Raw genomic sequence first — 27,081 nt, forward strand, 5'->3', positions numbered from 1 at the left:
GCATGAACTGAAACTTGAGACAGCTCTGAATATTACACAGACCATACTAATATTTTAGTTTAAAATATGAGGAAGTAAAAAACGTACTCTATAAACCTTAACTCAGTGAAATTTCTTAACATCCTCACACTTTTACTCCTTGCAATTAAGCTGAACATCAAAAATCTCAACCATAATTAAGAAGAAAGCTTGGGTACTTCATTTCCTTCTTTGATTGTTTTCTGGAGCAAGGTAGAATGTATTTCCCCTGTAAGGTTTTTTTTCTACTGGTTGTAGTGTAAAGGCATGATGTTTGTCCTAAAGTCAGTGAAGTCTGGCCTTGGTAGTAACTGAGGTTAAATACTGGGGGGGGCGGGGAATGCAGAAAGAAAAACGAACTTGCAAAATTAGACCTAATGTGTCTGTGTTCTTTGGTAACAGGGTAAGCCGAAGATGATAATGAAACTTGAGTGCAGTTTTGTGTTTGAGTGGGAAACTCCAGTTGTGTGCCCTGATAAAGTGAAAACTTCAGGCTGCTCTGTTACTGATGAACAGCTACACTATACTTTTAACCTGACCAGCCTTTCTGGAAGATCATTTGAGGTAATGCCTTCTGGTGGTGTGATTCTTTCTTGTTTGTTTGTTTGTCTATCTCTTTATTTATCTATCTATTTATTTATTTATACTTTCCTATTGCTGTCAACATTTTAATACTGCAGCAAAGGTTTCTTTTAAGCATCCTGGGGTATGAGAAAAGACTGAAGCATGTACTATGATCAGTATTCATATTTTTGGCCTCTGACAGAGGGGAATAATATTAGAGGGTATATTATTGTCTTTAATGTTTTTGTGAAGGAAGTTGATGAATATACTGATGGAGAGAGGAGGGAGAAATCTTCACCTTTGACAGAATCTTGAACTTGAAAGCAAGACTTTATCTGTGGTCCTGTGTGCTTTATCTGCAGTTTTGTCATACTCAGGAAGGCCAGACTTGCAAAATCAGTCATCGTCTTTTCTTCTTGAATTATGCAAGTGTTGCATGAGACTTGTTTTATAAAGTGCTCCTGGTTTTCTAAGTACTGACTGTAGGCTTTGAGGCAGACTTGTGATACTTCTGGTTGTCTACACAGGTATTTTCTGGATCCAACAGTTACCATATTGGTGTGTGCAGTAAGGCAACAGGCTTGCCCCAGGGAAAATGCAAAGATGGGGCAGTGTGCCTGACATCTGAAAAAGGTGTGTCATCTTTTGGAAACATGAAGGAAATGAAAATGGACTATAGCCACCAGGATGAAACAGTGATCTTGCAGTATACAGGAGGTGATCTGTGCCCTCCAGGTGAGATTGGAGCAGACCCATTTTTTTATGTTAAAAATGTGCCAAATTTTTTTCTCTTTAACATATGAGGCTTTGTTGTGATAAGAGGAAGCAACATTTTACATATGCTAATAGAAACATGTAGTTTCCTTAAATCACGTGCACTATACTAATCTGCAGCATCAACATCTATCTCCCTAGAAGAGACAGTGCAGCTTTTCTGTAGGGATGATTGTAGCTACTTGTTCACTACATCTAGTTTTCTAATTGGGTTTAAACTCAATATTTCAGTATTTCTGTTATCTGCTTCTGACTCTTCTTTAGTATTGAAGTACAGGCTTCGGGTATGGTCATGAATATGGATATCCCTGCTGTTCCGCTGCATGTTGTTAAGAGTTTATACCTTTCCTTCTCAGTGACTGAAAAGGGAGAGCTTTGTGTCTTCCCCTTCAAGTACAAAGGAAAGATCTATGAGGAATGTATTACAGAAGAAAAGAATAGGCCATGGTGTGCTACAACTGAAAACTACCAGGGAGATGAAAAGTGGGGATTTTGTGGTAGCGGTAAGTACTTCCTACACTTCACGTGCAAGGATCTGAGCTAACGCAGGGATTTAGCTACACTAGAATTCATACGTGCCTGGAAGCCTCTTGCAAAGTATGTTTTTTCTTTTTTTCCAACCTTCCCCCTTATAGCAAATGCAAGAAAGGAATCTACCATTATCTTCACATGTGATGAAAATGCTGGTATTGGGAGACCGTACCTTCTTAGTGAGACTCTTGGTTGTGCTGTGACATTTGAATGGAAGACTCAGGCTGTTTGTCCTCCCCAGAAAATGGAGTGCAAGTTTGTCCAAAAGCACAGAACTTATGACTTAAGAATGCTCTCGTCCCTGACAGGGTCATGGATCTTTTTCCACAATGGAAACTCGTGAGTAATGAGCAACTCCCAGGGAGCAGCTTGCTAATCAGTACTGTTGAAGTTGTAATGTGGCATAATATTTCTGTTTGCTTAAAATTGTCAGTGCTTAACACTGCATGTAGATAACAAACCAAGAAAGGAACCCATTTTATCCAAAGGGATTTAAAATTACGTTCTTCATTCTCACTCCTTCCCTATTTTGGTAGCCTTTTTAAAAGGATGAATAAGTCTGAACTAAAAGCTTTTTAAAAGCTTTCTATTGAAACTGCTATCTTAACAATGTAATTTTGTCATTTAAATGCAAATTTTTTTATTCTTAATAATGTTAAACAAAAAAATTAATTGCTTTCTTTTAACTCAGGTATGTAATTCTTGTCTATAAACTTTAACTTCTAAGCCTCTATGTATCAGCTTAGAAGAAAATATGAAAGTCAGGAATTCATCAACCTCTCTAGCATCCCCTCTCTAGTTACCAAATAGAAATGAACTGGCAAGGATGACAGCATCTAATTCTCAACTTATGATATACCATGAGGTAACAAAACTGATTCATTTACCAGCTTGCTAGTAATTCCTCTGTTCTGATGTATATGAGCTGGTGTAGCTTGGAAGAGACACTGAATTTAGCATGGTACTATAACCTTTATAACTGAAAAAACTTTTGGACCTTTCTTGACTCTGTTCCAATTTCTAGTTTGGACCCAGGTCAAAATTAACTAATGAACTAATCTGGTAAATGATGAATTTTTTTTTGCACAGTCTTTTACTTGAAAATGATAGTTAGAAGTAATCTGCCAAACCTTAGCTTACAGAATAAAGCATGTACTAATTTGAGATTTAGTTTCTTGCAATCTGTTTAGCTTCCCATGAGGATTCTAAAGTTTGTGTATCACTTCTTCAGTTAGGCCTAAATGAATTTTAAACTTTTGTCTACCGTGTTCTCTATAGGTACTATGTGAATCTCTGTCAGAGGGTACATATGGGACCCACGGGCTGCCCTGAAAGAGCCAGTATTTGCAGGAAAAGCAACAATGGAGATGTTCAAGTCCTTGGACTTGTTCATACACAGAAGCTGAATGTGACAGGTAGTTACTTTTTTTCTTACAGAGAGCTAGAGATGGAAGGTTAAATCTTACAGCCAGCAATGCCATGTGTTATGTGTGTTTATTGCTTGAGCTTATTTATAAATGGATATCTTCTTCATTTTCTCTTACATTTAAAAAAATGACATCTTAAATGTAAACATTTGTTATGGCCATACTGGTGACCTGAACTCAGGTAAATGCAAAGATATCCAAGGATTTTTAAATGGTCAAAAGTGTGAATGCCTCAAGTTACTGAAGTGCTGTAATTGATACATATTGTCTATGCAGGGGAAAAAAATCCTAGAAGTTAAAGCAAGGAAGTCTAGAGAATGAGCAAAGGAAATTTCTGTGTAAAAGACCTTGAGTGTGACCATTTTTTTTTCTTTTAGGTGATACAGTGTATATAAGTTATACCAGTGGGCAAGAATGTAGGAAAAACAAGAAAGTAACAACAATTATAGAACTGAAATGTGCAAAAACAGTTGGCATGCCTACACTGCAGAGGTGAGTAATAAATTAACATACAGTGATCTTCATGGCTGCTTCCTTTGTACCTCTCTAGTAAAGTCTTAAGTCTTGAGACAGTGACTGTCCACTCTGTTGGGGAGTCCCTAAAATAATCCTTAACCTGTACATGCAAGGCTTGAATCTTCTGGAGTTTCTTCAACTATTCACTTCCATAAACAAATGTATTTTGCATTTATCTTGAACTTTCTGGGCAAAAATTTAAACATTCTATTTCCAAATTAGATCTGACAATGGCTGGGGTGCTTTTGTTTTCAATGTTAGTCATAGTACAATGACTCTTAACTCTGCTTAAAATCTGTGTATTAGAGAACATTTACTGTAGCTAAGTGATTGAGCTAATAAAACACGGTGTTTGTATTGTTGCCTCAATACAGTGTATTTAACTAGAAGCTGTCTAAAGTGAGGTATATTTGCATGGATCAAAAATACTAAGAAGGCTTGATGAATTTTTATTCCGTCTTGATATTGTTGACTGTGTATTGCTTGTAGAACTGGTAAACTAAGCAAGATACTCTGTAAGAGTCAAAGAACTAGTAGCAAAATTTGGCTAGCTTATACATTTTGTCCTGTTTAAATAAAGGGCAGGTTTCACATGCTGCAAAAAAGCAGCCTGATATGTTTGTTAGCTAAAATATTTCAATAAAATCCTCTGATACACTGTGTAAATTCTGGAACTTAAAGTAGGAAGTTCAAGTGCAGCCAGATCTTTTAAAGTCTTGGAACTGCAGAAAAATGCTCTGCAATTCTTCAAATTGCTTTTTTTGAGTGCTACTTTACTATTTTATTTTACTCTCAGCATGATGCTTAGGCAGGACATTGTTACGTGGGTTAGCAGTTGTCTCTTCCCTTTCTCAAGATGATAAAAACTTGTTACTCTTTCCTGAAATCATCAGGTCTATCTTCTGTTTGGTAGGTTTGATGAAGAAAACTGTGCTTACTACATTACTTGGGACACACGTGTGGCTTGTGCTGTGAAGCAGCAGGAGGTGGAGGTGGTGAATGGAACTGTCATTAATCCTGCAACTGGGAAAAACTTCTCTTTAGGGGATGTTTATTACAAGTGAGTAAAAAAACCCCAAAGAAATGGAAAAACAACAAAATCCCAACAAGGACCAAAACCCACAACATCTTAGTCCTGTAGAACTGTATTGCAAGAAAAGAGCTTGGTATGAATATTCCGTTTTGCCTTAACAGTTCTTAGCTGTCAAGTGGAAATAGCACTGAATTCACCTTGTACCGATGATTGACTTAAAGTCCTGATTGTTAGTTCAGGTCACAGCTGGACTTATGTGTGTGAGCATGTCCAGGTGTACTCAAGACTACTCTAAAGCTTCCACATACTCACCTTGATGTTAGATGTCTTTACTGTGGATAATTGCTCTCTTCCATAGTGTATAGACATTAGCTCAGTGCCAGGAACTCACCTCCCCCTCCCCAAGTACTCTTTGGCTTTTTACACAGTACCTTTTTACCTGCTCACATGATCCATCAGGAAGTAGGAACACATGCTTCAAAAGCCTTAGAAGTGAGGAAGGAAGGACATGTCTGGAGGAATGGTTAAGCAAGCCTGAACTCAGGAGTCGTAGAGAAAGACAAGTACACTGACTGTACTACACACTGCACATAACCCCGTTCCAGAATATCTTATCAACTGCTATATTTAACATCAGTGCTAGTGTTATGCAAGGAAATCTGCCTATACTGGTGTCTTGGGAAGAATAAACTCTGCTTGTGGGGCACAAACCACTAGTGTGCAGGATTGGAGTAACTGAGCTAAAGTGTTGCAAATAAACCTATTGTGCAGATGTGATGACAGCATTGCAAGCATAGAGAAGGAAATAAAAATCAAACAGTCCTGGATGAAGGAGAGGAAGGCAGGACAAAATTAAAAACTTGGTGTGATGTGAGATTAAAGATAAATCATAATTGATCAAGCTCAGCTTTCAAGCAGGTGGCTAGTACAAATAGCTCAAAGTGTTCTCACTTGGACCAGCAATGTGAAAGGATGGTAGAAGTAGTTACCCTTCTGGAGAAGATGTCTAAGGTGTGCTATTTATCACAGCTACATATAGTCTTTGCGGCTGGTAGTGTGTATGAAACTCTGAATCATCCTTTTGTCTTCAGTTTATCTTAAATCTTTGGAGGTATTTACATATCCACTCACACACTGAGGGCAGTATAACTAGAGAAACTTGCTTTCTGTGCTTGCTTATAATGATTATATTTATGCTAAATATAATTTTATTTCTAATGTTGAGGGAGGAAGCCTCAGTCCTGCAACTCTTCTGGTTGCTGAATAAATCACTCAGCTTACTCTGGAATCAACCAGTGGTAGCAACTACCACTGTCACCATCTTATCTCTTGGGAATAATCCAAATCTGGGAGTTTAGACTTTAAGGATAGGCTTGCCCTCTGTTTCCTCAGATTATACACAGCTTCTGGAGACATACGGACAAATGGTGATAAATATGTATATGAAATTCAACTTTCTGGTATAAGGAACTCAAGTTTCCCAGAATGCTCTGGAGCAAACATCTGCCAGGTTAAAACTAATGAACGTCGCTTTCGGAGAGTTGGTTCTGCCATCAGAGCTAAATATTTTGTTGAGGGTAAGTCATTGTCCACCAGACTGAATTGCTTGATATACTGTGTGAATTACTTCATCAGAAAATGGTTCTTGTTTCATCCATGCTAATGCGCATTTCTGTAAATCTATCCAAAGTTTGTCTAGGATAATTGAGGTTGCTTTTTCTTACTGTGTAAGCTCAGTTGCAAATATGGCCTTAAGAGGGGTTTGGGCTTGATACTTGTTGAATCTCCTTTAGCTAGCTACTTTTTTTGTATGAAGAGCTTGACCCACTATTCCATAGCAACTGTTTGGATCAGCTACATAAAAGTATAAGCTCAACTGTAGATACTGCAAAGTGTAAGCTGTTACTGCAGAACAAATATGTTAACTTTCCAGAGTCTCACGTTAATAGACTGTTCTCAAGGAAGCAGTAAACTACAAGGTTTTCTTCTCATTGTAGATGATGATTTGGATGTCATATTTTCATCTGACTCCAGATGTGGTAAAGACAAATCAAAGTTTGTGTCTTCAACCATTTTCTTCCACTGCAATCCACGAGCAAAGGAAGGCATCCCTGAATTCCTTCAAGAGACAGCAGATTGCCAGTATTTATTTACCTGGTACACATCTGCTGTGTGTCCATTATTGTGAGTAGTTAACCATTTTCTGAAAGCAGCTTTTGTCAGCACTTCTCAGCTAAAGGCTTTTTGTTTGCCACAGTGGTTGTGAAAAGAGGGAAAGCTAAAAGAGCAGTAGACTCATAGATAGATGGATGGAATTAGTGTTCATATATGCAGTGTTTGGCATGTGACTGCTAAACAGAAGCTTGTCAGACTGATCTAGACCTAAAACTGGAGAGGCATGGTCGAATTAATATTTTTGTTTTCACTAAGTAAAACAAACTGTTGCTGACAGAACATGCTGTTTCGTGTTACTGAGAGGAGGAAACAGTTTGTGGATGAGGTGTTTTGGTCCCTCTTGCCTTACTGTCTGGAAAACTTTGAAGCCATGGCAAAGACTGACCTTCCCCTCTATCTGCGTAGTTCTTGACGCTGGAATTAAAAATCGTTGCAGGTCTTGAAGGAATAATGAGGTGTTTCTGCAATTAAATATGATCAACTAATTTACATATCTGAAAAGGAGTAACAAGGGAACAATGTTAAAAGCAGAGTGTCTGTATTTAGGTGCTTACAACATCCTTGACATGTAGGCAACCACACTGTGAAGAATAGAGTGACTGCTTCTAGGACTGTTTACTTTCTGGCTGCTAGAAAGCACAGGGAAACTTGATCCAATTAGCTGTTGAGGGAGTTTGGCCTGTGTAGTGCCACAGTCAGCTGAAAGTTAAATAGTTTTTGTAACTTTTGCAGCTTGCTCAAGTGCAGATTTTGTTCTAAAATGGCAGCTTTGTGTGGGTAACTGCTGCTGTGTAAGATCTGGAATGCTTAATCACACTGCAGTCTTGACTGTAGTAAGTTTTATGCACTATTTGATAGCATACCAGGATGTAGGCACAGTACATAATGTTTCTGGTTTTCAAGTTATTTTTTACTTAGATGAAATCCCCTAAATTCAGTTCATATAGGTGTTAGGTTGGACTGACAGGATGGTGTGGCATGTTTTCTTTGAATATGCTGTTTCTAATCCAGTTTGATGAAAGTGGTCAATAGATCTTACTTATCCTTTTCTTTTCAATTTATGTTATCAGGTCAACAAATGATCCAGAAAACAATCAGCACCAGACAGATCAGGAGGCCCAAGTACATAAAGGTCTTTCAAGGAGAAGCCAGGCTGTTGGTGCTGTGCTGAGTGTCCTCCTGGTTGTTCTCACTGCATGTCTAATAATCTTGCTGTTCTACAAAAAAGAGAGGAGGTAAGAAATTATTAGGAGGCTTTAGAAGTTTCTTTGGCAGGACTTGATTTCCTGCCAAAAGTGTAAGGGAAGTAGTAAACTCGAGTTATGTTTTTTTTTGTTGCCAGCATCAATTGTCAAACTACTGGTTCCTTCAAATTCTCCATTTCTCTCTGAAGGTCCATGTAAAGAGGGCTGGAGTATACAATTTAGTTGGGGTAGCCTCAATTGTGGACAGCTGCTAATTATGGAGGATAAAACAATGTGACAATATTGTTAGTATTTGATACCCCTCTCCTTTCATGGAGTCAAGCTGAATCCATACAACAGCATCAAGGAACAAGTGCAAGTTCTGCTGTTCCTCTGCTTTCCAGACAGGTTTAGGCATGAAGGCCAGAGATTGTTTCAGAATAGTCACCCTGAAACTGTGGTAAGAGAGAAGATGTACATCATCACAGACTGAATTTTGTTAGAGTGATTCAGGGTCAGTGTGATAACTTTCAGCTTGCTTGTTGAAATGCTTTACGTTGATGGTAGAAATCCAGTGAAGTGAGGGCTAATAAGCAGATACAGTCTTCCAAATGTGGTATTCTTCCCTTTCTTTAGGGAAATTGTAATAAACAAGATAACGAACTGCTGCAGAAGAACATCTGGTGTTTCCTACAAATACACAAAGGTAATACATGACAAAATAAAATGTGTTTCTTGTAAAATTTTCTTAATATGAACCTTTGTTAATAAATAATTAACCCTGTTAATTCAGTACATGGAAACCATACTGTGTGCCTTCAGGAAAACCACATAGCTGACATTATATATATATATATATACACACACATATACATTTATACTGTGAAATGGGAAAGGAGGATAAAGTTGAGGAAATGAAGAGCCGTCCATAAGTTGCCAAATGACATGTAAATGTACAAGAAGAGAGCAAAGTCTGTTTCAATATAGTAAAAAGCAATGCTCTTGCAGTCTTACTGTCTTATGGCTACATTAAACCCAAGGCCATGTGGGGTCTGATAATGGGGGAGATAAGCATGTGGCAACATCTAGAGGGGTAAATATGCAGTCTTGTCTTGCCTTTTTTTTTTTCTTGCAGATAAACAGTGAAGAAGAAGCTAATGAGAATGAAACAGAGTGGCTAATGGAGGAAGTTGCAGCACCAAATCAGAGAATAGAAAAAGGAGGGCAGGAGAATGGTCACATTACTACCAAGTCTGTTAAATCTGAAGCCTTTTCCTCTCTCCACGTGGATGACCTGGACAGTGAGGATGAGGTGTTAACCATTCCAGATGTAAGGATTCAGACAGGAAGAAGACTAGACAAGAGCAAGCACCCACAAAAGAAGCTACCCAGTCTTAGCAATGATAACAAAGCTTATTTGTTGAACGGTGGAAAGGAAAGGAAAGCGAAAGCCAAGCCAGGCCAGCAGGCACAGAACTCTATAAATACAGTATCGTTTCATGATGATAGTGATGAGGACTTACTGAATATTTAATAACCCCTCTTGTGCCTAATCAAATATATATAGAGAGATTATATATAACAGGACAACATTTCCAACCAAATATGAGGACTTCAACCTGAAAGATATTTCTGAATTTTGCCTTTAACAAGAAACCATTAAAAAGGGAAGAAGAGAAAGATTTCTTGGTTGTTTACAATGATCTGTTCAGTAATGACTGCATTTCTGACAAGAAATCTGAGTTATGTTGACTCTCTAGCCAGGATGCTTTTTTTTTTTTTTTTTTAAAAGCCTCAGCATAGATGTTAAATGCTCACTTAAAAAAGAGAAACCTTTGAAAGGAAAAGATTAAGGCTCAGTGAAGCCCCTGGCTTCTGAGACTCAAGTTATCTGACTACTGTTGTTTTAACTCCTTGTATTTATTGATCCTCACTACTCAGGTTTGCTTAACAGTAACGTTCTTCCTGCCGGCAGGGTATTATTCTATGGGTTCACCCGTTGTAAGACAAGGAAAAATACAACTTTTGTGTGTTGGGATGATTTGATGTAAATTTTGGAACTGGTCTAATTTATCTTGTAAATTTGAATATCCATTCTAATTTAAACAGATCATTGGTTTAAAGGTGTGGATTGAGAGGTACAATTCTGTATAGCTTTAGCCTGAAATGGTTGCTGTTCTTTGCATGATATTTTTTTTGGTACTGGTCACATGACTGACTTCATCAGTATTTACCTAAGCAGCTAAAATCACCCAAAGATTTTTTTTTTTTCTTTCCCCTTGATTATGGCTGGACTAGGCTGACTTCATGGAGAACCAGAGTTTTCAAGGATGTAGAGGCAGAATTCTTATAATACAACCTGCACTGCCAAGTTGGTCATCACCAAGAAAAGCCCAACGACTAGAGGAGCCCTAGTCGGCATAATACCTCTCTCTGGTATTAAGTTCAAGGAAAAAAAATTGTGCCAAGGTTTTCTAATAGACTAATTTATTGTTCTTGTTCTACAATCCTGGCCATGGTCATTGATTTGAAGTGTTGCTGGTAATAAATGCAGGTCAATTTTCCTTTAGCAGTCTCGCTCTTCTCCAGGTGTTTCCTCAATAAAATTATGGACAATGATAGGGTTTCAAAGCATTGTATAAGTACATGCGGTGGTCAGAATTTTTTGAAACTTTTCGTTGTTCCTTTTGGCTGGCTTACTCAGTTTCAGCAATGGTTTCTTTTTATAAAAACTCCATTTTGAATCAAAATAGTGTAATATAAAGAATTCAGCAATTTCAATAAAAGTTATGAAGTGGGTATTCCAAATCCCACGCCTCAGTTCTGGAATCCTTCTTAACACTAGTCTGTAATGCTGCTTGCCAGCCTGGTGATATCCTTTTCTGCTGTGATAGCTAGTACCTCAGTCACATCACTGAAAATGAGAACCAATGTTTGATGACAAAAATCAGAATATATAGGTAAGCCCCAGTGGTGTATTCTTTCTTTTATCAGTCTTGGGTTTCTTTCTCTTGTGTTGTTACCAGTGGAACTGTAAATCAGTTTGACTTAAGCTGCATCTTGTCAAACTTAAAAGCAGCGTTTTTCATATTTAGGATTAGGTGAGTCTGGGGGGAATGAGAGGCTTGACGGTGCATTTTTTTAATCCTATCAGTTATTATTGCAGTGGTTCTCTCAATGGATGTTGAAGAGTGCTGCTTCCCTAAGTCATCAAGGCTGGCATCTTGGAGTTGTTGGATCCACGAACCCACTGCAGGATGTTATTTCCCATGCATAAAATCACTTTGTGTCATTTGTTCTGGCCATGCCTAACAAGGTGTAGGTAGAACAGAGATACTCTGTCTGGGAGTGCTTATTTGAGCCATATCACTGTTATATTTCTAACTTGAATTTGAAAGCAATGAGTGACTTCAGTGCCTGGTCTTGGAACTACTGCCCACTTTTATCTAGGCATTTGTAGGTAGACTGACTGAATCTTACCTTATTTAGAGCTGGATGCATGACTTGCTTCATCAGATTATTTACCTAGTAGGATACCCTACTTAACCATAGGGAGGGAAGTGTTATGGGAATAGCAGGGCCCAAACGAGTCTGTACAAATGGCTGGGCCAGGAGCAGAAACTTTACCAGTCAGCAGTGCGACTCCTTGTGAAAGGAGTCTCTAAGAAATCCTCCTGCCACGCACAGTGCCACCCAGCCCCTCTCTGAACTGACTGTAGAGAGGATGGTGGGAAATCAGGAAAACAGGCCCAGTCTGGATCTAACTTTTTTTAGTCCGTGTGGAACTTATGCACACTATTACCAACTGTTTAAACTAAACTGCTAGGGAAGAAGTGATGTGAGGGATTTTTGGGTGTATTTTTAAGATACAGCCTAATGTCTTTAAACTTCAGCTGCTTCCCAGGTAGGTTTTGACTACAGTTTCTTTGGCCCCAGGTGACTGCACACATCCTCTTGCTGAGGAAGGCTGCCAGGCCTGGCTGTGAGTGTGGTGACTGCTGTGCACTTTTGTGCCCCTGTTCCCCTCCCCAGCTCCATGTGGAGCCCCTGTAGCTACGGAAGTGAAGGTCTGGTGTGGGGTAGTCCTGGGCTGGGCTTGGGGTAGCACAGCTGTGAGTGGCCACAGAAGAGGAGTTCTTGGTAACTTGTTACAGATGTTCTTGACAGTGAAGAGGATGAAGTAGGTGAGGAGAAAGCACATCTGTGTGATGTAGGGAATGATATTAAGGGGTTGGTCTGCAAAGCAGTTTTCACAACTGGTTAGGCCACTCTTGCTCTGTGGCTGATGAGACCAGGTTCTGTTTCAATCCCCAGGCCAGAATGGCCTTCTAGGCTGGTTTATTTCTTGGAGTGTATTGAGATGAGGTCTTTAAATTTTCTTTTCATTGTTGCCTAAGCTATTTAAATATATTTCCAGGCCATTTTTCACTTTTTTTTTCTGTCTTGAGAATGTTAACCTTATGCTTTTCTTTCTGATGGAAGCTGCTGTTGTCAGCAAAAGATACAGGAGTAGCTGGTGTCTATCCACAGGCAGGACAAAGTACCATTGGAGCATAATATAACTGTAATTATTTGAGGTGCCTGCAGTGAAGTCCACCTAAAGTCTTACAGGTCTTCCGTGATAAAATTAGCTGTTTTGACCATAAGTATTATATATTATGGCTTCCCACAGCTATTCCCAGTGCGTAATTCTGTAGTGAATGCTTTTTCTTTTCTGTTTCACTGCAAAAATATGGTGAGATGACAACTGTGTTCCCTGGTATAGGCAGGGAGAGGTATTCTCTGGAAATGGAAGAGTGTGGAAAGTAAAAGATGAGACACACATGATGCTGGAGTTCTCAGAAAAGCTGTTCATTTACTGCCATGTGGGTCAACACATAGACACTTCTTTTTTACAGTGTTCTTACCTACTCTTTACAGATCCTGGTTAATAAACTTTGCTCACATGTGGTGCCCAGCCGCTCTGCACTAAACTTGTATGTTGCTTGGATGTTGGTGGAATTTTCCATCTTTGTTTGCTTCTTAAAAATGCCTACTATTTGAGGAGCTGACTGGCCTAATTAAAACAAACAAAAAAAACCACCTAAAGGGTTGAGGCTATCAGGGACTTTTCTGGAGAAAAGGAACATATAAGTGCTCTGTTAGGGGTTAAATGCAAATTTTGCCTGGGTAAATTAAGGTCTGATTTCAAATGAAACCTAAAAAATAAAGCTTGCAACATGTAGTTTAATAATTTATGGAGTTAGTCTTGACTTTTGGTCAAATGTGTTTGTTACTTAAGTAGCTTTGCTGCCAACTAAATACATCAGTGCTGCAGAGAGGACATAGTTGAGGTTTTTGAGGTGGTTTTGATGCCAAAATGCCAACCCTAGATGACATTTTAGAGCATGTTGGAGAATTTGACAGGTTCCAGAAGCAAACCTTTTTTGTCCTGTGTTTGCTTTCTGCTGCCTTCACCCCAGTGTATGTGGGTGTTGTCTTCTTTGGGTTCATCCCTGAGCACCGCTGCTTCAGTCCTGGGGTAGCTGAGCTGAGCCAGCGGTGTGGCTGGAGTCTGGAGGAGCAGCTGAATCACACAGTTCCTGAGTGGGATGGCCATGGGTCCAGTTACAACAGCCGCTGCAGGAGGTACGAGGCGGACTGGAACGCAACGGGTGTCAGCTGCACTGACCCTCTTGGCAGCCTGGTGGGCAATGGGAGCACTGTTCCCCTCACTCCCTGCCTGGATGGCTGGGTCTACGACTCCCCAGGGAGCTCCCTCGTGACTGAGGTAAAGACAAATATGCCCCGTTTACCTTGTCCCCTCTGTTACAGGCAAGCTGAGGGTTGTGGGAAGGGGTCCGTGTAGCCTTGGCTGTGTTAAAATATCGGCTGCTTACCTGGAGAAGGGATTGTCTCTCGCTGTGAACTTGTGCCAGGGGCTTTGCAAGTCATCTGGTCTCTGTCCTTGCTCTGAAGTGTTGCCTTGGCTGCTCAGCTTGAGAGCAAAGCATATTTCAGCAAATAAATCCCCAGGTAGATAAAGTCCAGTTCTGAATGAAACTTCTGTCACATGAGAAGTCCAGTTGGTGGAGGTGTGTAAACAGTGCAGCTTGCAGTGCTGCAAACGAAACTGGACAATGCAAAGGTCTTCATTTTTTCCCCCCACGTCACCCTCCTTTTTTTTGGATTTTTTTTTTGTTTTTTGAATGAATAAAGTCTTTCCAAGTTTGTTTCAAATATGAATGAATGGCAGTCGAGGGGTGGGCAGGGGCGGGGGAAGGTAATGGCTTCCCACAGTTAAACAGCTTAAGTCAGGAATAAACTGCAGAAAAGCTGATGGCTGTTTTGTGTTCTCAGAAGGGGTGTGAATAAACTGAAAATGGTACTTAAGCTACTTGCTGTTCTTTAGCAGTTTAGGTGCTTTAACTTTAAAAATAAACCAGTAACCGGGATGACAAGCTTGATTTCATAATAGAAAGTTCCACCAAATTTTTAGGGATCATCGAGGTCAGGATTCTTTCCTTTATATGTCTAACACAAACAGAGCAGCAGGTAAATTCTGTGCTCTTCCAGCTTTAGAATTTACAGTTTTGTGAGAATTTGGAAGTAGATATAAGGTGGTGCACTGTAAGTGTACTTCTTTCAGCAAGATATGGGCTGTATGATATTAAAGTTAGGAAGTGAGGCACCTCAAATGAAGGGTGACCCAGGCTGCCTGCACAGCACCAGCTCAGCAGGCACATCTTGCTGCAAAAGCCTTCACCAGGTGCTGGGGTCCATATGACCCCACCATCATCTCATGAGATTGTTGGAAGCTAAACACTTGCAGTCTGTATGGGTTCATGCGGTCATGCTCTCACATCAGTAGTCTTCTGTTTCCTGCTGAAGTGGGTAAAAGGCTAGGCCCATGGGCCACTTCTTTCATGGGATAACCAGACATGTCACATGCCTGCGTGGGCATTTCATCAATGAGTTTCTGGTTGTGACTGTTCCCATGAAAGCTCTCAGGCTCTGTTAAGTTGTCCTTTTGCTCTGACAGCTAAGCAAGGGAAAGGGTAGTGCAGTGTAAGACATGTTACTTTGCCCAAAGGAAAAATTTGCATATGGAAGAATATTCTCATGGAAAGCCCCACAGAGCATCAAGAGAAGTATCTGGTTTTATGTTCAGGTGCATAGATTCAATTAAACCTAGTTACCAGCAGAATGAGAAGGGATCCTCAGTCATATTAAGAGAGGGTTTTGAAGTAACTTAGTAGCTTTTTAGTAGGTTTTATGTATATCTGCAAGTGAGAATGACAAGTCAGACCAGATGGCAAATATATGTGGATACCCAGGCAGTATAAAGCTTGGTCTTGGATATAAAATACCTGCTTTCCAGATGCATACAAAAAGCTGTTTGAAAAGCCCAGTGTGATCATCAGATCCATGATGGTTTGATCAACAAAGGCCAACACAAGTTAGGGTGCCAATTTTGAGAGGTAATAGCTTGCCTATGTTCTTTCCAGCAAAGAACTGAGATGTGAATTTGAAATACCAGTAACCTGCTCAAGGGCTTGTTCCAGTTTTTAATGTTGGACACTTGGCACACAGAAATCCTACTAACTTAACTGACAAAACAGGCATTGACTCAGAAACAAGTTTAAATCTTTAAATGAAGTGATGGATGTGAGCCAGCTCCTCATTTCTCTCTTTTGCCTCTGACTGTGGTTGCTCCTTTAGTTTGACCTGGTGTGTGAGGATTCCTGGAAGCTGGACCTCTTTCAGTCTTCTGTTAATGCTGGATTTTTTATTGGCTCCATAAACATTGGCTACATTGCAGACAGGTATGTGTGGGCTGACAGTAAAACCCTCTGACCTCCCTTATTGGTATTCAGCAGCCAAACTTAGATAAAGGTTGTGCAACTGATATACTCTCTGCTCTTCTCAAAATAAAGCCAGCCACTTGAATGTTTAGTCACAGTATGAGGAGCAAGTACCCTGCTTCTTAGGTTATACTTGGTGGTTGGCACAGATCTGCTCAGCGAGTCCTGCAAAGCCTGCAAGGACTACTTCAGTACTGTATACCCCAGACTTCTTACTGTGCCACATCGGAACCCTGGGTGTTGACCAAAGCCAGGAATTCCTGTTTGGGAGTTCTCACTTGATCTGTTACACTCTGTGTGGCTACAGCTTGGGAACATCTTGCTTCCTTTTGAGAAACTTAGAAATTGTTCGCACAGAGATTGCCACATGGGTGCAGCAGCACTCACTGTGAAAAAGCAGAAATCTCCTTAGCTCCCTGTTCAGAGCCAGCAGTCAAACTCCCTAGCTCAGGCACCTGATGTTAAAGAGGAACAACTGTCAGTATCTGAAGGCCCATTTCCCTCCTTGTTCCCCTCTTGCCTAGGACTGTTAAAATAGCAGGCTCCCAGTTGCTCCAGCTGTGAAATGCAGCCCCCTCACAAGGAGATCCCTACATACTAGAGTTTTGAAGATTACGATTGCGATATATAAACCTTTATAAATCTAGTGCATGTGGTAATATCAAAGTCTTAATATCAACTTATTTTTCACCCCCAATATAATATTTGTAAATATGGGACTATTCTTTCTTTTCTGAAAGTTTTTGTGGAATTGCAGAGTAACTGTCACAGGAACTTTTCATAGATTAGAAAAGTAGATAAGTGAGTAATGAGCAAAGAATAAAAGCATATCTCTATCCCTTGTATAGCAAAATTGGATCCCCCCCCAAACCTCTTACTACTTTAAAATGCCTGTGCTTTCATTACTAGTGGTTTGCTTCATGTGTATTATTTTCCAATCCAGGTTTGGCCGTAAATTTTGCCTCTTAACCACAATTTTTGCAAACATTGTCTGTGGAATCCTTCTGGTCTTTGTGCCCACCTACCTGTGGATAGTCATCATTCGGTTCATGCAAGGGCTGGTCAGCAAGGGCTGCTGGACTGCAGGATACATCCTGGGTGAGTTCGGGATCTTCTCCCAGGCATAAGACTATCTGCAGAAGATAAAGGAGAAAGCTCAATCCAAAATACCTGAACAAAAACCATTTAAAAAATTCCTCCCATGGTGTTTTATCTCAAGGAGTTTTCTTTCTCTTTGACTTCTAAGGATATTTTCAAGCACTGTCAGTAGAGAGAAACAATTGTAGCTTTCAAAGCTCAGTCAAGTGGTGGTATATGAGGGCTGTTACCTTGAGACAGGCTTTTCCTCCCCTATGGCACAACTCACCTTTGCAGATCTGGGCACCTGGGCTCCTCTTCCTCCCATCACACTCTGGCTGTGGAAGGTGATGGCCCCAGGCAGACTGCATCTGCTCCACACAGGATGATGACAGAGGAGACAAGAAGAGGGTGGGGAAAATTTGAGGCATTTTTATGGCACGACGAGCATTAAAGGCCAAACAGAGGCTTTGCAGCCTAAAAATAACTGAAGAACAGCTTGTACTTGCTGAGAAAGACAAAGTGTTTGCGTATCTGTGTATCCACTTGTCTGAACGGAGGCTAAGCCATGAGAGGTGCCAACCTCTGTGGATGCCTCTCCCAGTGCCCTCCACCAATTGTGTCTGGTGGTAAAGCACCACTGTGTGGCCAGGTTGGATTTGAAGCCATCTCAGGACCATTTTCTGGTGCAGCGTAGAGAGCTCCATGTGACTTCTCTAATTTCTCTGGAATGGAGTTCAATCTCTTCTATAAAATAGCCAACACCAGGCAATCACTCAAGCAGCAGATTAAATATTTTCAATACTGACTAATAGAGCCTTATCTGGGTTAGGACATCAGGTGGCTCTACCAAATAGCTCTGAGTGATGCAGTTCACTGTGATAGTGGTAAAAACTTAAATGTCAATGCCCTAAGCCTCCATTAAGTCTTTTAGTGGAGAATTCTTACTTGTGCAGTTATATAGTGTCTGATATAAATAAAATTAAAGCACCTATCTCACAGTGCAGACTATCTTCTGCTAAGACGTGATTGGTCCTTCCAGTGCATTTCTAGATGCTTGCTTAAATCTAGATGCTCTTAAATCTTTTCTTGGCACAAGTGAAATCCTTATCATCTCTTCTGGGGAACTTTATGCCATTTCAGAGCACAAAGTCCCTTTCAGGACAATGACTTACCCTATCCTGACATTTTCCCTCAGTTATATCTTGTTAATTCTGGATTCTCTTGAAACTCTCCCATAAAAAAGATATCGCCCAGAATCAGCCCCTAAGCCCCCTTAGACTTGTATCCTTTCCCTAAGGGTAACGGATACTGAATGCCCAGGGAAGGGTACAAGGACAGAACAACCTTGTTATCTTGCTCTCCTGGGACACTTGTCTACACTTCAGCTGCCTTTGGCTCAGTCCTACTGAGCCTGAGGAGATATCTTTGTGTATTATTTGGCCAAGCAGTATTAGCTACTCTGTAATTCCAAAACCCAGCGCTTCCTTTAGCTGCTAAATAACTGCTGTTATTTTCCTAATCAGTTTGCTTTCTTGAAATCATACAGCTGCCCACAAAATCTTGAGTGCACTTGTGCCTGCCTACTGGAATAGTTACTTTTAACTCAACAAGACTTAACCTTTGGGTCTACGTTGTGATGTGGAGTTGCAAAGTGCAGATGAATTGTGATGCCATCCTGACCAAGGAGCTCTGTGCCATCCTGTGATACAGACTTTTCTTGCATGTTTGGAGTGAGATGCAGGCTGAAAGATGGCACTTTGGAAACAAAATATTCTGCTTCGTTGTTGGGTTGGAGGCATTGTGTATGTTGGCATGAGATTTTACAATGAAATCCATCTGTGCACTTTGACGAATGCTTGATTTACTCAAAGATCTCCATGACAGAGGACAGTATTGAATGTCTTATGCCAGTATAAGATCAGGAGAAGTGTCTTCTTCTCTACTGAAGTTTGGGTGACAGAAAAGCAAACCTTCCTGTATAAGCATGAGGGGGTTTTGTCCAGAGACATGCTGGGAAGCCCATGATTACCAAGATGGTTTCTTCAAGGTGTTAATATGGTATTGGTCTTCCAGTGTCCCCACATAGCAAGTTACTCCTGCTCTGAGTGCTTGTGGCATTCACCTGTCTTTGTGTGTGTTTGCAGTGACAGAAGTTGTCGGTCCAGAGTACCGGAGGACGGTGGGCATCCTCTACCAGACGGCCTTCTCCGTTGGCCTCCTGGTCTTTGATGCCATCGCTTATGCCATCCCTCACTGGCGGTGGCTGCAGCTCACTGTCACCCTGCCGACCTGCTTCTTCCTTCTCTACTACTGGTAAATGGGCTTGTGTTCTACCTCTGCCCACAACCCAAAAAAACAGCTTCTCCTGCTTCCTGAGGCTTGATACTGAAAGACACTTGGTATTCTCCTTTTTGGTTGTGCACAACTCTTGGTGCAAAGAAGAGGTTCACAGCAAAAAGGAGAGGGAAATATAGGACCCCTCAGCAACTGAGATCTTATTGAATCTTAGCCTGTGCACCTCACCTGACCGGTGTTTAAAAGACAGATCAATTTGAAAAATACTAGGGGAAAAGTGAATTAATATAATTTATTATTTTCTTTAAGCATTTCATAAAGGAAGAAAGTGCCTTGGCATAATTTAGTGGACTTTACACTGAAAATATGGTTGAGATATTGTCTAATGCTAACATAACTGTAATGTGTTGTTAACATATTATTTTAAGGAAAAAAAATTGCAGTTTTTTGTGGTCCAACAAAAAAAAAAAAAGGCATGTGGCCTTACCTTAATTTTTATTTCTCCCCTCGCTTTTTAATTGATATTTTTTGGTTTGAGTGCTTTAGATTTTAGAAATTGTCTGGATGTGTCTAGAGGTTAGGAATAGTAGAAAAAAAAATTTTGCCTTCTTCCATATTTTTGAATTGGTAAGCCAGTTCTAGCTTGTTTGCTACTTCTTAACCTGTAATGCCAGAACTGAAAAATGGCTCCCTAAGAGGAGCCATTTGTGGTTTGTGGTGAATGGGAGGGCTAAGATGATAGCACTACTCTCACTCAAAGCCCTTCCCTGATTTATCCTTAATAAACTCTTCCTTGATTAAAGCCAGTACCTCAACTGCTCCTCTTCTAATCTCAGCTGTGGGATATACTACTTTTCCTGACTGGGGAAGTGGGAAGTAACAAACAAAACCCACCCACATAAACAAAAAAGCCATCTGCCTCTATTCAATCAAAGCACTCTCTCCAAAGTCTCCATACATGGAAGCACTATGTGGGCTTTATGTTTTGGTATATGTCCTTCACTTGTGTTGTAGGTGCCTCCCAGAGTCTCCCAGGTGGCTGATATCTCAAGGAAAAAATGACAAAGCTATGAAAATTGTCAGTGATATGGCTAAAAAAAATCAGAAAAAGATGCCTTCCCATTTTGAGGTGAGCTCAGGGTTTGCTTGTGCATGTAAATAAGCATCACCTTCCATCAGTTCCTCCCAGCAGAAACCTAATGTCCTATGTACTGGCTCTTCCACAGGATATTAAATTTGAGGAGGAAGACTCTGGAAAGCAGAAACCTTCACTAATTGACCTTGTCAGGACACCACAGATGAGAAAAAACACACTCATTTTGATGTACAACTGGTAAGAATATAATGTGGGAGAGCTGTTTTTGAAGCTCTGGTTTGGAAAACTCCTTCAGGACACTGATCTCTGTTCTCTGACTGACTAACAAATCCAGGATTTTCTTCTCTGCCCAGGTTCACAAGTTCTGTCCTCTACCAGGGGCTCATCATGCACATGGGAGTAGCTGGTGGGAACATGTATCTGGATTTCCTCTATTCTGCACTTGTTGAGTTCCCAGCTGCCTTCACCATCCTTGTCACTATTGACCGTGTTGGGCGACGCTACCCCTGGGCTGTGTCAAACCTGGTGGCTGGGGCTGCCTGCCTTGTCACAGCCCTGATCCCTGAGGGTAAGTCACCTGAATGAAACCTTGTGGGGGCTTTCCACCCTGTCATCCAGGTCCTCCGTGCTGCTTAGTGAGGGTCCCTGTGCTCATGCAGTGCTAACTGTTTCCATTCCCTCACTTACGCAGGTGAAACAAGGTCTCTGAAAAACACCAACTGACATGGGATCAGAGGTCCCCCAAAATAACACTGTTGTATTAATTGACACCTGCTAAATGACTGGGATACTTTTAAATGTGTTGAATGCATTTCCTCTGCAGATATACATTGGTTAAAAGTGATTACTGCATGCATCGGGAGAATGGGAATTACAATGGCTTTTGAAATGGTTTGCTTTGTAAACACTGAACTGTATCCAACATACATCAGGTAGGTTCATCCTCCCCTCAGTTGGCATTTGGCCTGGAAACAGTTGAGGGTGATGTGTATGTTGTGTTTTATGATAAGTTATCCTCAAGTGTGTCAGAGCTACACAAGTACTGTTGATAGATGAAACACAAAGTGCTTTAAAAAGGTACCTTAATAAAGAGAACAAATGTACTTTTAGACAGGGGAAAACACATGACTGAAATAAAGGGAAAAGTGGAGAAAACCAGGGTGGGTGAGGGATCTGAAATCTCACACAGTGCTTAGATTTGTCCTGCGTAAGGCTCAGAGTTGTGATCCATCCCCTTCCAACTGAAGTACTCTGCTAACATGATCCCTTTGCTACTGAACCAGGAATCTCGGGGTGATGGTTTGCTCCTCCTTGTGTGATGTTGGTGGAGTCATCGTCCCATTCATTGTCTACAGACTGGTGGAAGTCTGGCATGATCTGCCACTGATTGTCTTCAGTAAGTGCCACCTTACCTCCTTGCTGGCCTCTTCCAGGGTGCAGCAGTGGGACCCGAGTTTAAAAGGAGGGAAAAGCCACTGAGCCAGCTGCTGTAAGTTCAGCAGAAGCTCCTTGCTGCCTGTAAAGCCATAGCTTTCAGTTTATGACAACCTGGAGCTTGTTTATGCATTCATATCTCCTTTGCCCTTATTATTTCTCCTTGTATTTTAAAGGAAGTCAGAGGTGAATACAGGTTCGACAGGTGGCAAAGACCTGAGAAAAAAATTGAGATTAATATTTGATGGATTCTAAGCTGATGAATTACTGCACTTCTGTGAGATATATTGTCTCAGTCCAGGAGTCAAACTCTAGAATTTCACATAACTAAAGAATTGCCTATTCAATGGAATACAAGTATGGCTGTTATGCTTCACCTATTCCTACAGTCTGTTAACTGGCTATTGTCCAGCTATTTGGAAAGAGGCTGGTAAATAAATGCAAGATAAGTGCTTGCAGACTAGTGACCTGAACTCTCAGTTCAGGGTCTGCAACACTTTTCCGAGTCTTTAGAGCAGCACATTATTTATGGAAAAATGTATTGAATAAAAATATGCAGTTTTTAACAGGGCATCTAGAAGGTGCTTAGTAGATTTAAAATATATATACCAAATATGTACAAACTGGGTAAAAGAAATTATCAGTGGAGAAGTTAATCACATTGTTTAGGAGATAATACATTCTGTATGTATTTTCTAATCTTATGTGAATAGCATAGAAATAGAATATGTTTTCTGGCATACTCCTGCAATGGAAAGGGCTCTTTCCACTATAAATCCTTCCTCTAAAGACAGAAGGTTTGTCTGTCCAGTCTGAAGTGTCCTAGTTTGGTGCATAAGTCACAAGAGAACTTGTCTTTTCGCTGTCTCTATATGGCAGCCACATACTCCAGAGGTGGCATGGCAGTTTTGCATATAGAGGCTTGAGGTGCACATCTTGTATGAAGAAGATAAGAAAATGCCATTGACAAGTCCTTTCTGTCGGGCTGTAGTTGGTATATGCTTACAAGCTCTTTGTGTCTTGTTTGATTTGAAGCTATTCTTGGTTTGATTGCGGGTGGATTGGTGTTGCTTTTGCCTGAAACTAAAGGAAGAGTTTTGCCTGAGACTGTGGAGGATGTTGAAAACTTTCACAGGTGAGCCATGAAGATGAACTCTTACCAGCTTTCACTTGAAATTGGGCAAAACCTCTGTCCAGAGGCCCTTGGGGAAGCCCAGGGGTTACTTGGCTGCCTTCTTTGTTTCCAAGAAGTTGATAGTTAATTTTGAGACTCTCACTGGACAGACTTTGGACTCCTTTTACCACATGTTCACCTAGGCATCTAAAAAAAAGTATCCCAGGCCTTTACTGTCTTGTGAATAAAACTGGACTAGTCTCTCAAATGTGGTGCAACAATAAACATTGTGTTTAACGAAACCTTAATAGCAGAATAAAAAAAGGACAGTCTTGATAGCAGCTTCACATGTGGTGTGTGAAGCACCTGCATCTACTAAGAAGCCAGAACAAACCTAGAAGAATAGATAATTTTCTTGGGGCGAAGGCAGAGCAGGTGAAGAACTTGAAGTTAGGTGCTCACTGAACACCTTAATTCCTGGTTGATGTTCATGTCTTGTTATTCTTGCAGGCAAAGTGCTACAAAGGCCAAAAAAATCTATCTCCATGTCAAAACAGCAGAACATGACTGAAGAAGGTGCAACTCTTGCTGGGTAGTCTGCTTTAGGGCAGTAGCATGGAAAGGTAAATTGGAATAAATACTCTCTGAAAAGTCTTTCCTCTGCCTCATTTTATTTTTTTTTTTTTTTTTTAAATTTTTTTATTTCTCTGCGTATTTTTTATTTACAATATTTAGGGTTTTCTGAGGGGATTGTCCCTATTGCTGCATAGTTGCTTCCCTCTCTATACATAAATATATTTTATAGCTGGGAAATCTTTTACCAGCTCTGTGGACTTCAACATGGGGAGAGATCTTAACTTGGGAATGGTGGGATCCATCCCTCCATGAAGTCTGTCTTTGTTTTTTCTTACAAAGGGGTAGCATAATATAACAGAGACTTATGTCTGTTGGCGAATCAAGGTAACTACAAACCTGGTTCACTCATGTTACAACTTGCAATAGATTTGCACAGACTTTAAAAAAAAATTATTTTATTTTCTCCTATTTAATTGGCTATTCACAGGGATGGATAAGATGGGCATGGGGCAACTCCAGAGTGTGAAAAGGAGTGCACAGGTGAAAGACTCATAATATTTAATAAGGTAATAGCCTTATAAGTGTGCCCTACGGGGGCATTCCCTTGGAGTGAGCTGGGCTCAGGCCTGGGGACCTGCAGGACCCTGACCAGAGGTCCTGTGTCTCAGGGAATATCAGGGACAGCACTGGGTCTGCCAGGAAACACCCAGCAGCTTTCACAAATTTCGTAGTCCATCCCAGTGAGCAAATGTAACAGACTTGTGGTTGCAAAGCAAAATAAGCACAATGGTCCTGTGATTCCCCTTTGCTGTTTGTGTTGCTGGTCCCTGTCACTGCTGGGGAACACTGGTTTTCAATAAGGATCTGTGAGCAGGGACCAAGATACCTCTACCCTCTACCCCACCTGCAGGGACAAAGCTCCCATCTGAGCAAAGCATGCTGAACTCTAGCAGGCAGGGTGAAATTCTGCCAGGATTGCCTCCCAGTGTGGCAGTATGGTGACCTTGCCCTTGCTTTCAACTGACCTGAGCCTCAGTTAATGTTCAGTGTTGCTGTGAGGGCCTCAGAGGCAGGAAAGCATGTTGTCCAGTGAGGCAGAGCCATGACAAGGTTGCCCTGAGAAGGATAGGGACTGATCAGGAATGACATGACTTTGGCCCAGGCAGTTGCAAAACTAGTGTTTGCTTCAGGGTCAGAGAGGAACAAGTTTGCCCTGAGAGGGGCAAGAGGGACAGTGGGGATGTAATTCTGTGTCTTACAGAGCTAGTTTCCTGCTGTGGTGGCAGAGATGTCTCTGCTCTGCAATAAAATAAATCTGTCAGAACAGCTGACTTACAGTTCATTGATGCAAAACCTGTTGAAAACTCTGCAGAAAGAAAATGGAGGAGGCAGTAACAACTCAAGCAAAGCAAATACTGAGATGAATAAATGAGTAACTACAAAAGCTGACTCTTGAGACCCTTACCCCATTGCATGTGTTTTATTTCCATGAGCACTGCTACTGCCACAGTAGGAGCTACAACTGTGGCTGTGGTGTGCTTTTGCTTTGCAGTCACCTACAAGTGATAATGGCATTTGCTTCTTGGTGGCACCTTAATGAGCACAAGAGCAAATGTGCTTCATTCATTTCCTTACTGGTGACCTTTGTCTATTTATGGATTACTTCCTGGACTTGAAGTCTAAGAGATATGTAAAATCAGGTCCAGCTGCATATGGTTGCTCTCAAAATGTGGAGTGGCTTTGTGTTCTGAGTGGGTGGTAGGAGTAGATCTTTTCCAGGGCATGAGACAAGCTCACTTCCTGCTTCAGATAAAACAGTTTACCAGCTTCCCTTCCTCTTAATAGCAGCTGAAGTTTGTCTGTTCCTGGGGCTGCTGGAGCATAACCAGCTCACTGGCAGGGCTGTCTCTGGAGCTTAGTAAGGAGCACTTCCCAAGGAAGGGCCTACCACCATCTGACTCTGGCAACCCAAGGAGCATGCAAACGGCAGTGTCCAGGTTAATGAAAGTGGGACTGGCCCTTTAAAAAGACCCTGTCCCTCACCTAAGTACTTAAACCTGGACTTTACAAGAGCTGTGCCCAAAGAGAATATAAAATCTCCATGTTTCAGAGTACCCTCGAGCCCTTACTAACTAGGTTTTGGAAAGAATTGCTGTTTTTCAAAGTTTCTGGCATTCTTTGTGGCATCCTCTGATGGGCAGATGATCTTGTGGCCAGGGGCAGCCCTTTCTAAGCACTGTTTTTGTCCTTTGCTGTCGCTGTCAGCACCTAAATCCAAATGCCAACATGCAAGTATAGCTGTTATTTGGACACTTCAGTGTTCCAATCCCATCCCTAGTCTATGGCACTGTGTCATCCTACATCCTATTAGTGTTCCAAAATATTAAGGAATTGGGCCTTTTCTCACAACTAGAACTGATCAGGATACAAACTCAAATCCCAAGAATATATACAAGTTGATGAATATGATGTGAATCGCATGTTAAGTGCTTCCTAAGGGCTGTGGAGAGGACCCTTCAACCTTCAAAAGAACTACAGAACTGATTTTCCAGCATGTTATTGAGGGAGATCTACTTTAAAAGCCATATCCCTTTTTTTTTGGCTCATCTTTCCCCCCTGCTTCGGTCCTTATTCCTTACAGTTGTTTGGGAGTTTGGCCATGCAAATAACCAAACTCAGGGCATTAAGAAAACATCAATATGCTTTAATATGCAAGGCACAGTGTCCTATTATTGTTCATGCTGCTCCCCAGGGTGTCCATGATGGGGTTTCCTCTGCCTACCCCATCACTGATCCCTAACGATGATGTAGTTGTATGCAGCCCCTCCCACATCCTGAGGCTTTACTGCCTCCAGCTCCTCATCGCCTTCCTTTTCATTTTCCAGCTTGCCTACTATCCAGTCAAATTCTGGAATGCCAAATCTTAAAAGCTAGCCTGGGCTTAAAAAGTCTTTATTTTTGTACTTATTTCTCTGGAAGAAGAGGAGCAACCTAGGAGGGAAAAGGGGCTTCTATATCTTCTGGGCTCCTGAAGTGCTTGCTGCTGGATAGCAGGAGCTGCCTCACAAAGCTGATCTGCTGGGCATCAGGAGCCACAGAGCGACTGACGGCACCAGGATTTTTAGGAATATAGAGAAAATTATGACAGTAAATCAGCTACTGCCTACGACCTTACTTTCATGCAGAATCAGGTGGAGGTTGGAACAGGTGATTTGGGCTCATGACTTAATTCCTGCTCCCTATAGAAATGAGCTACTAGTTTTACAAGAAGTAGAAGAAAGTGTTCCCTCATGAATTTCCCACTCACGACATATGGGTTGCTGCTGCCAGATGCCCCAGGACACAAGAAGTGTTAATGTGTTCGGAAGGCAAATAGAAAAATTTACAGGACAGTCCGCGAGGGAGTGAAGCAGAAATGTG

The 27,081-nt window shown here is 41.1% G+C and overlaps 2 protein-coding genes across 3 annotated transcripts in view; both read left to right on the forward strand.

The window, feature by feature from the left end:
- The window catches only part of IGF2R (insulin like growth factor 2 receptor), a 57,338-nt gene extending 46,296 nt beyond the window's left edge, over positions 1–11,042 (forward strand). Inside the window, exons 37-48 of the mRNA XM_027669399.1 lie at positions 421–582; positions 1,110–1,317; positions 1,713–1,859; positions 1,992–2,226; positions 3,166–3,302; positions 3,692–3,806; positions 4,744–4,890; positions 6,256–6,440; positions 6,861–7,047; positions 8,109–8,273; positions 8,859–8,928; positions 9,358–11,042. Coding sequence (XP_027525200.1) covers positions 421–582; positions 1,110–1,317; positions 1,713–1,859; positions 1,992–2,226; positions 3,166–3,302; positions 3,692–3,806; positions 4,744–4,890; positions 6,256–6,440; positions 6,861–7,047; positions 8,109–8,273; positions 8,859–8,928; positions 9,358–9,756 — 2,157 coding nt within the window. The 3' untranslated portion in view covers positions 9,757–11,042. The remainder of the gene's footprint in view (positions 1–420; positions 583–1,109; positions 1,318–1,712; positions 1,860–1,991; positions 2,227–3,165; positions 3,303–3,691; positions 3,807–4,743; positions 4,891–6,255; positions 6,441–6,860; positions 7,048–8,108; positions 8,274–8,858; positions 8,929–9,357) is intronic.
- Positions 11,043–13,484: 2,442 nt separating this feature from the next.
- On the forward strand, positions 13,485–23,739 carry LOC113960063 (solute carrier family 22 member 2-like). Of its 2 annotated transcripts, XM_027669412.1 has the most exons (11): positions 13,487–13,992; positions 15,924–16,027; positions 17,010–17,164; positions 19,291–19,459; positions 20,456–20,570; positions 20,668–20,774; positions 20,891–21,105; positions 21,361–21,469; positions 21,821–21,933; positions 23,007–23,106; positions 23,596–23,739. In XM_027669412.1, the coding sequence occupies exons 1-11, from the start codon at positions 13,582–13,584 to the stop codon at positions 23,654–23,656; spliced, it is 1,659 nt and encodes a 552-aa protein (XP_027525213.1). In that variant the 5' UTR covers positions 13,487–13,581; the 3' UTR covers positions 23,657–23,739. The 2 variants fall into 2 exon arrangements, with proteins under 2 accessions (XP_027525223.1, XP_027525213.1); XM_027669422.1 differs by lacking the exons at positions 21,361–21,469; positions 21,821–21,933; positions 23,007–23,106; positions 23,596–23,739 and adding an exon at positions 21,229–21,345 and having other exon boundaries at positions 13,485–13,992.
- Positions 23,740–27,081: the final 3,342 nt, after the last annotated feature.

The sequence above is a fragment of the Corapipo altera genome, unplaced genomic scaffold, assembly GCF_003945725.1.
Source record: "Corapipo altera isolate COAL_440 unplaced genomic scaffold, ASM394572v1 2b, whole genome shotgun sequence".
NCBI classification, from domain to species: Eukaryota; Metazoa; Chordata; class Aves; order Passeriformes; family Pipridae; genus Corapipo; species Corapipo altera.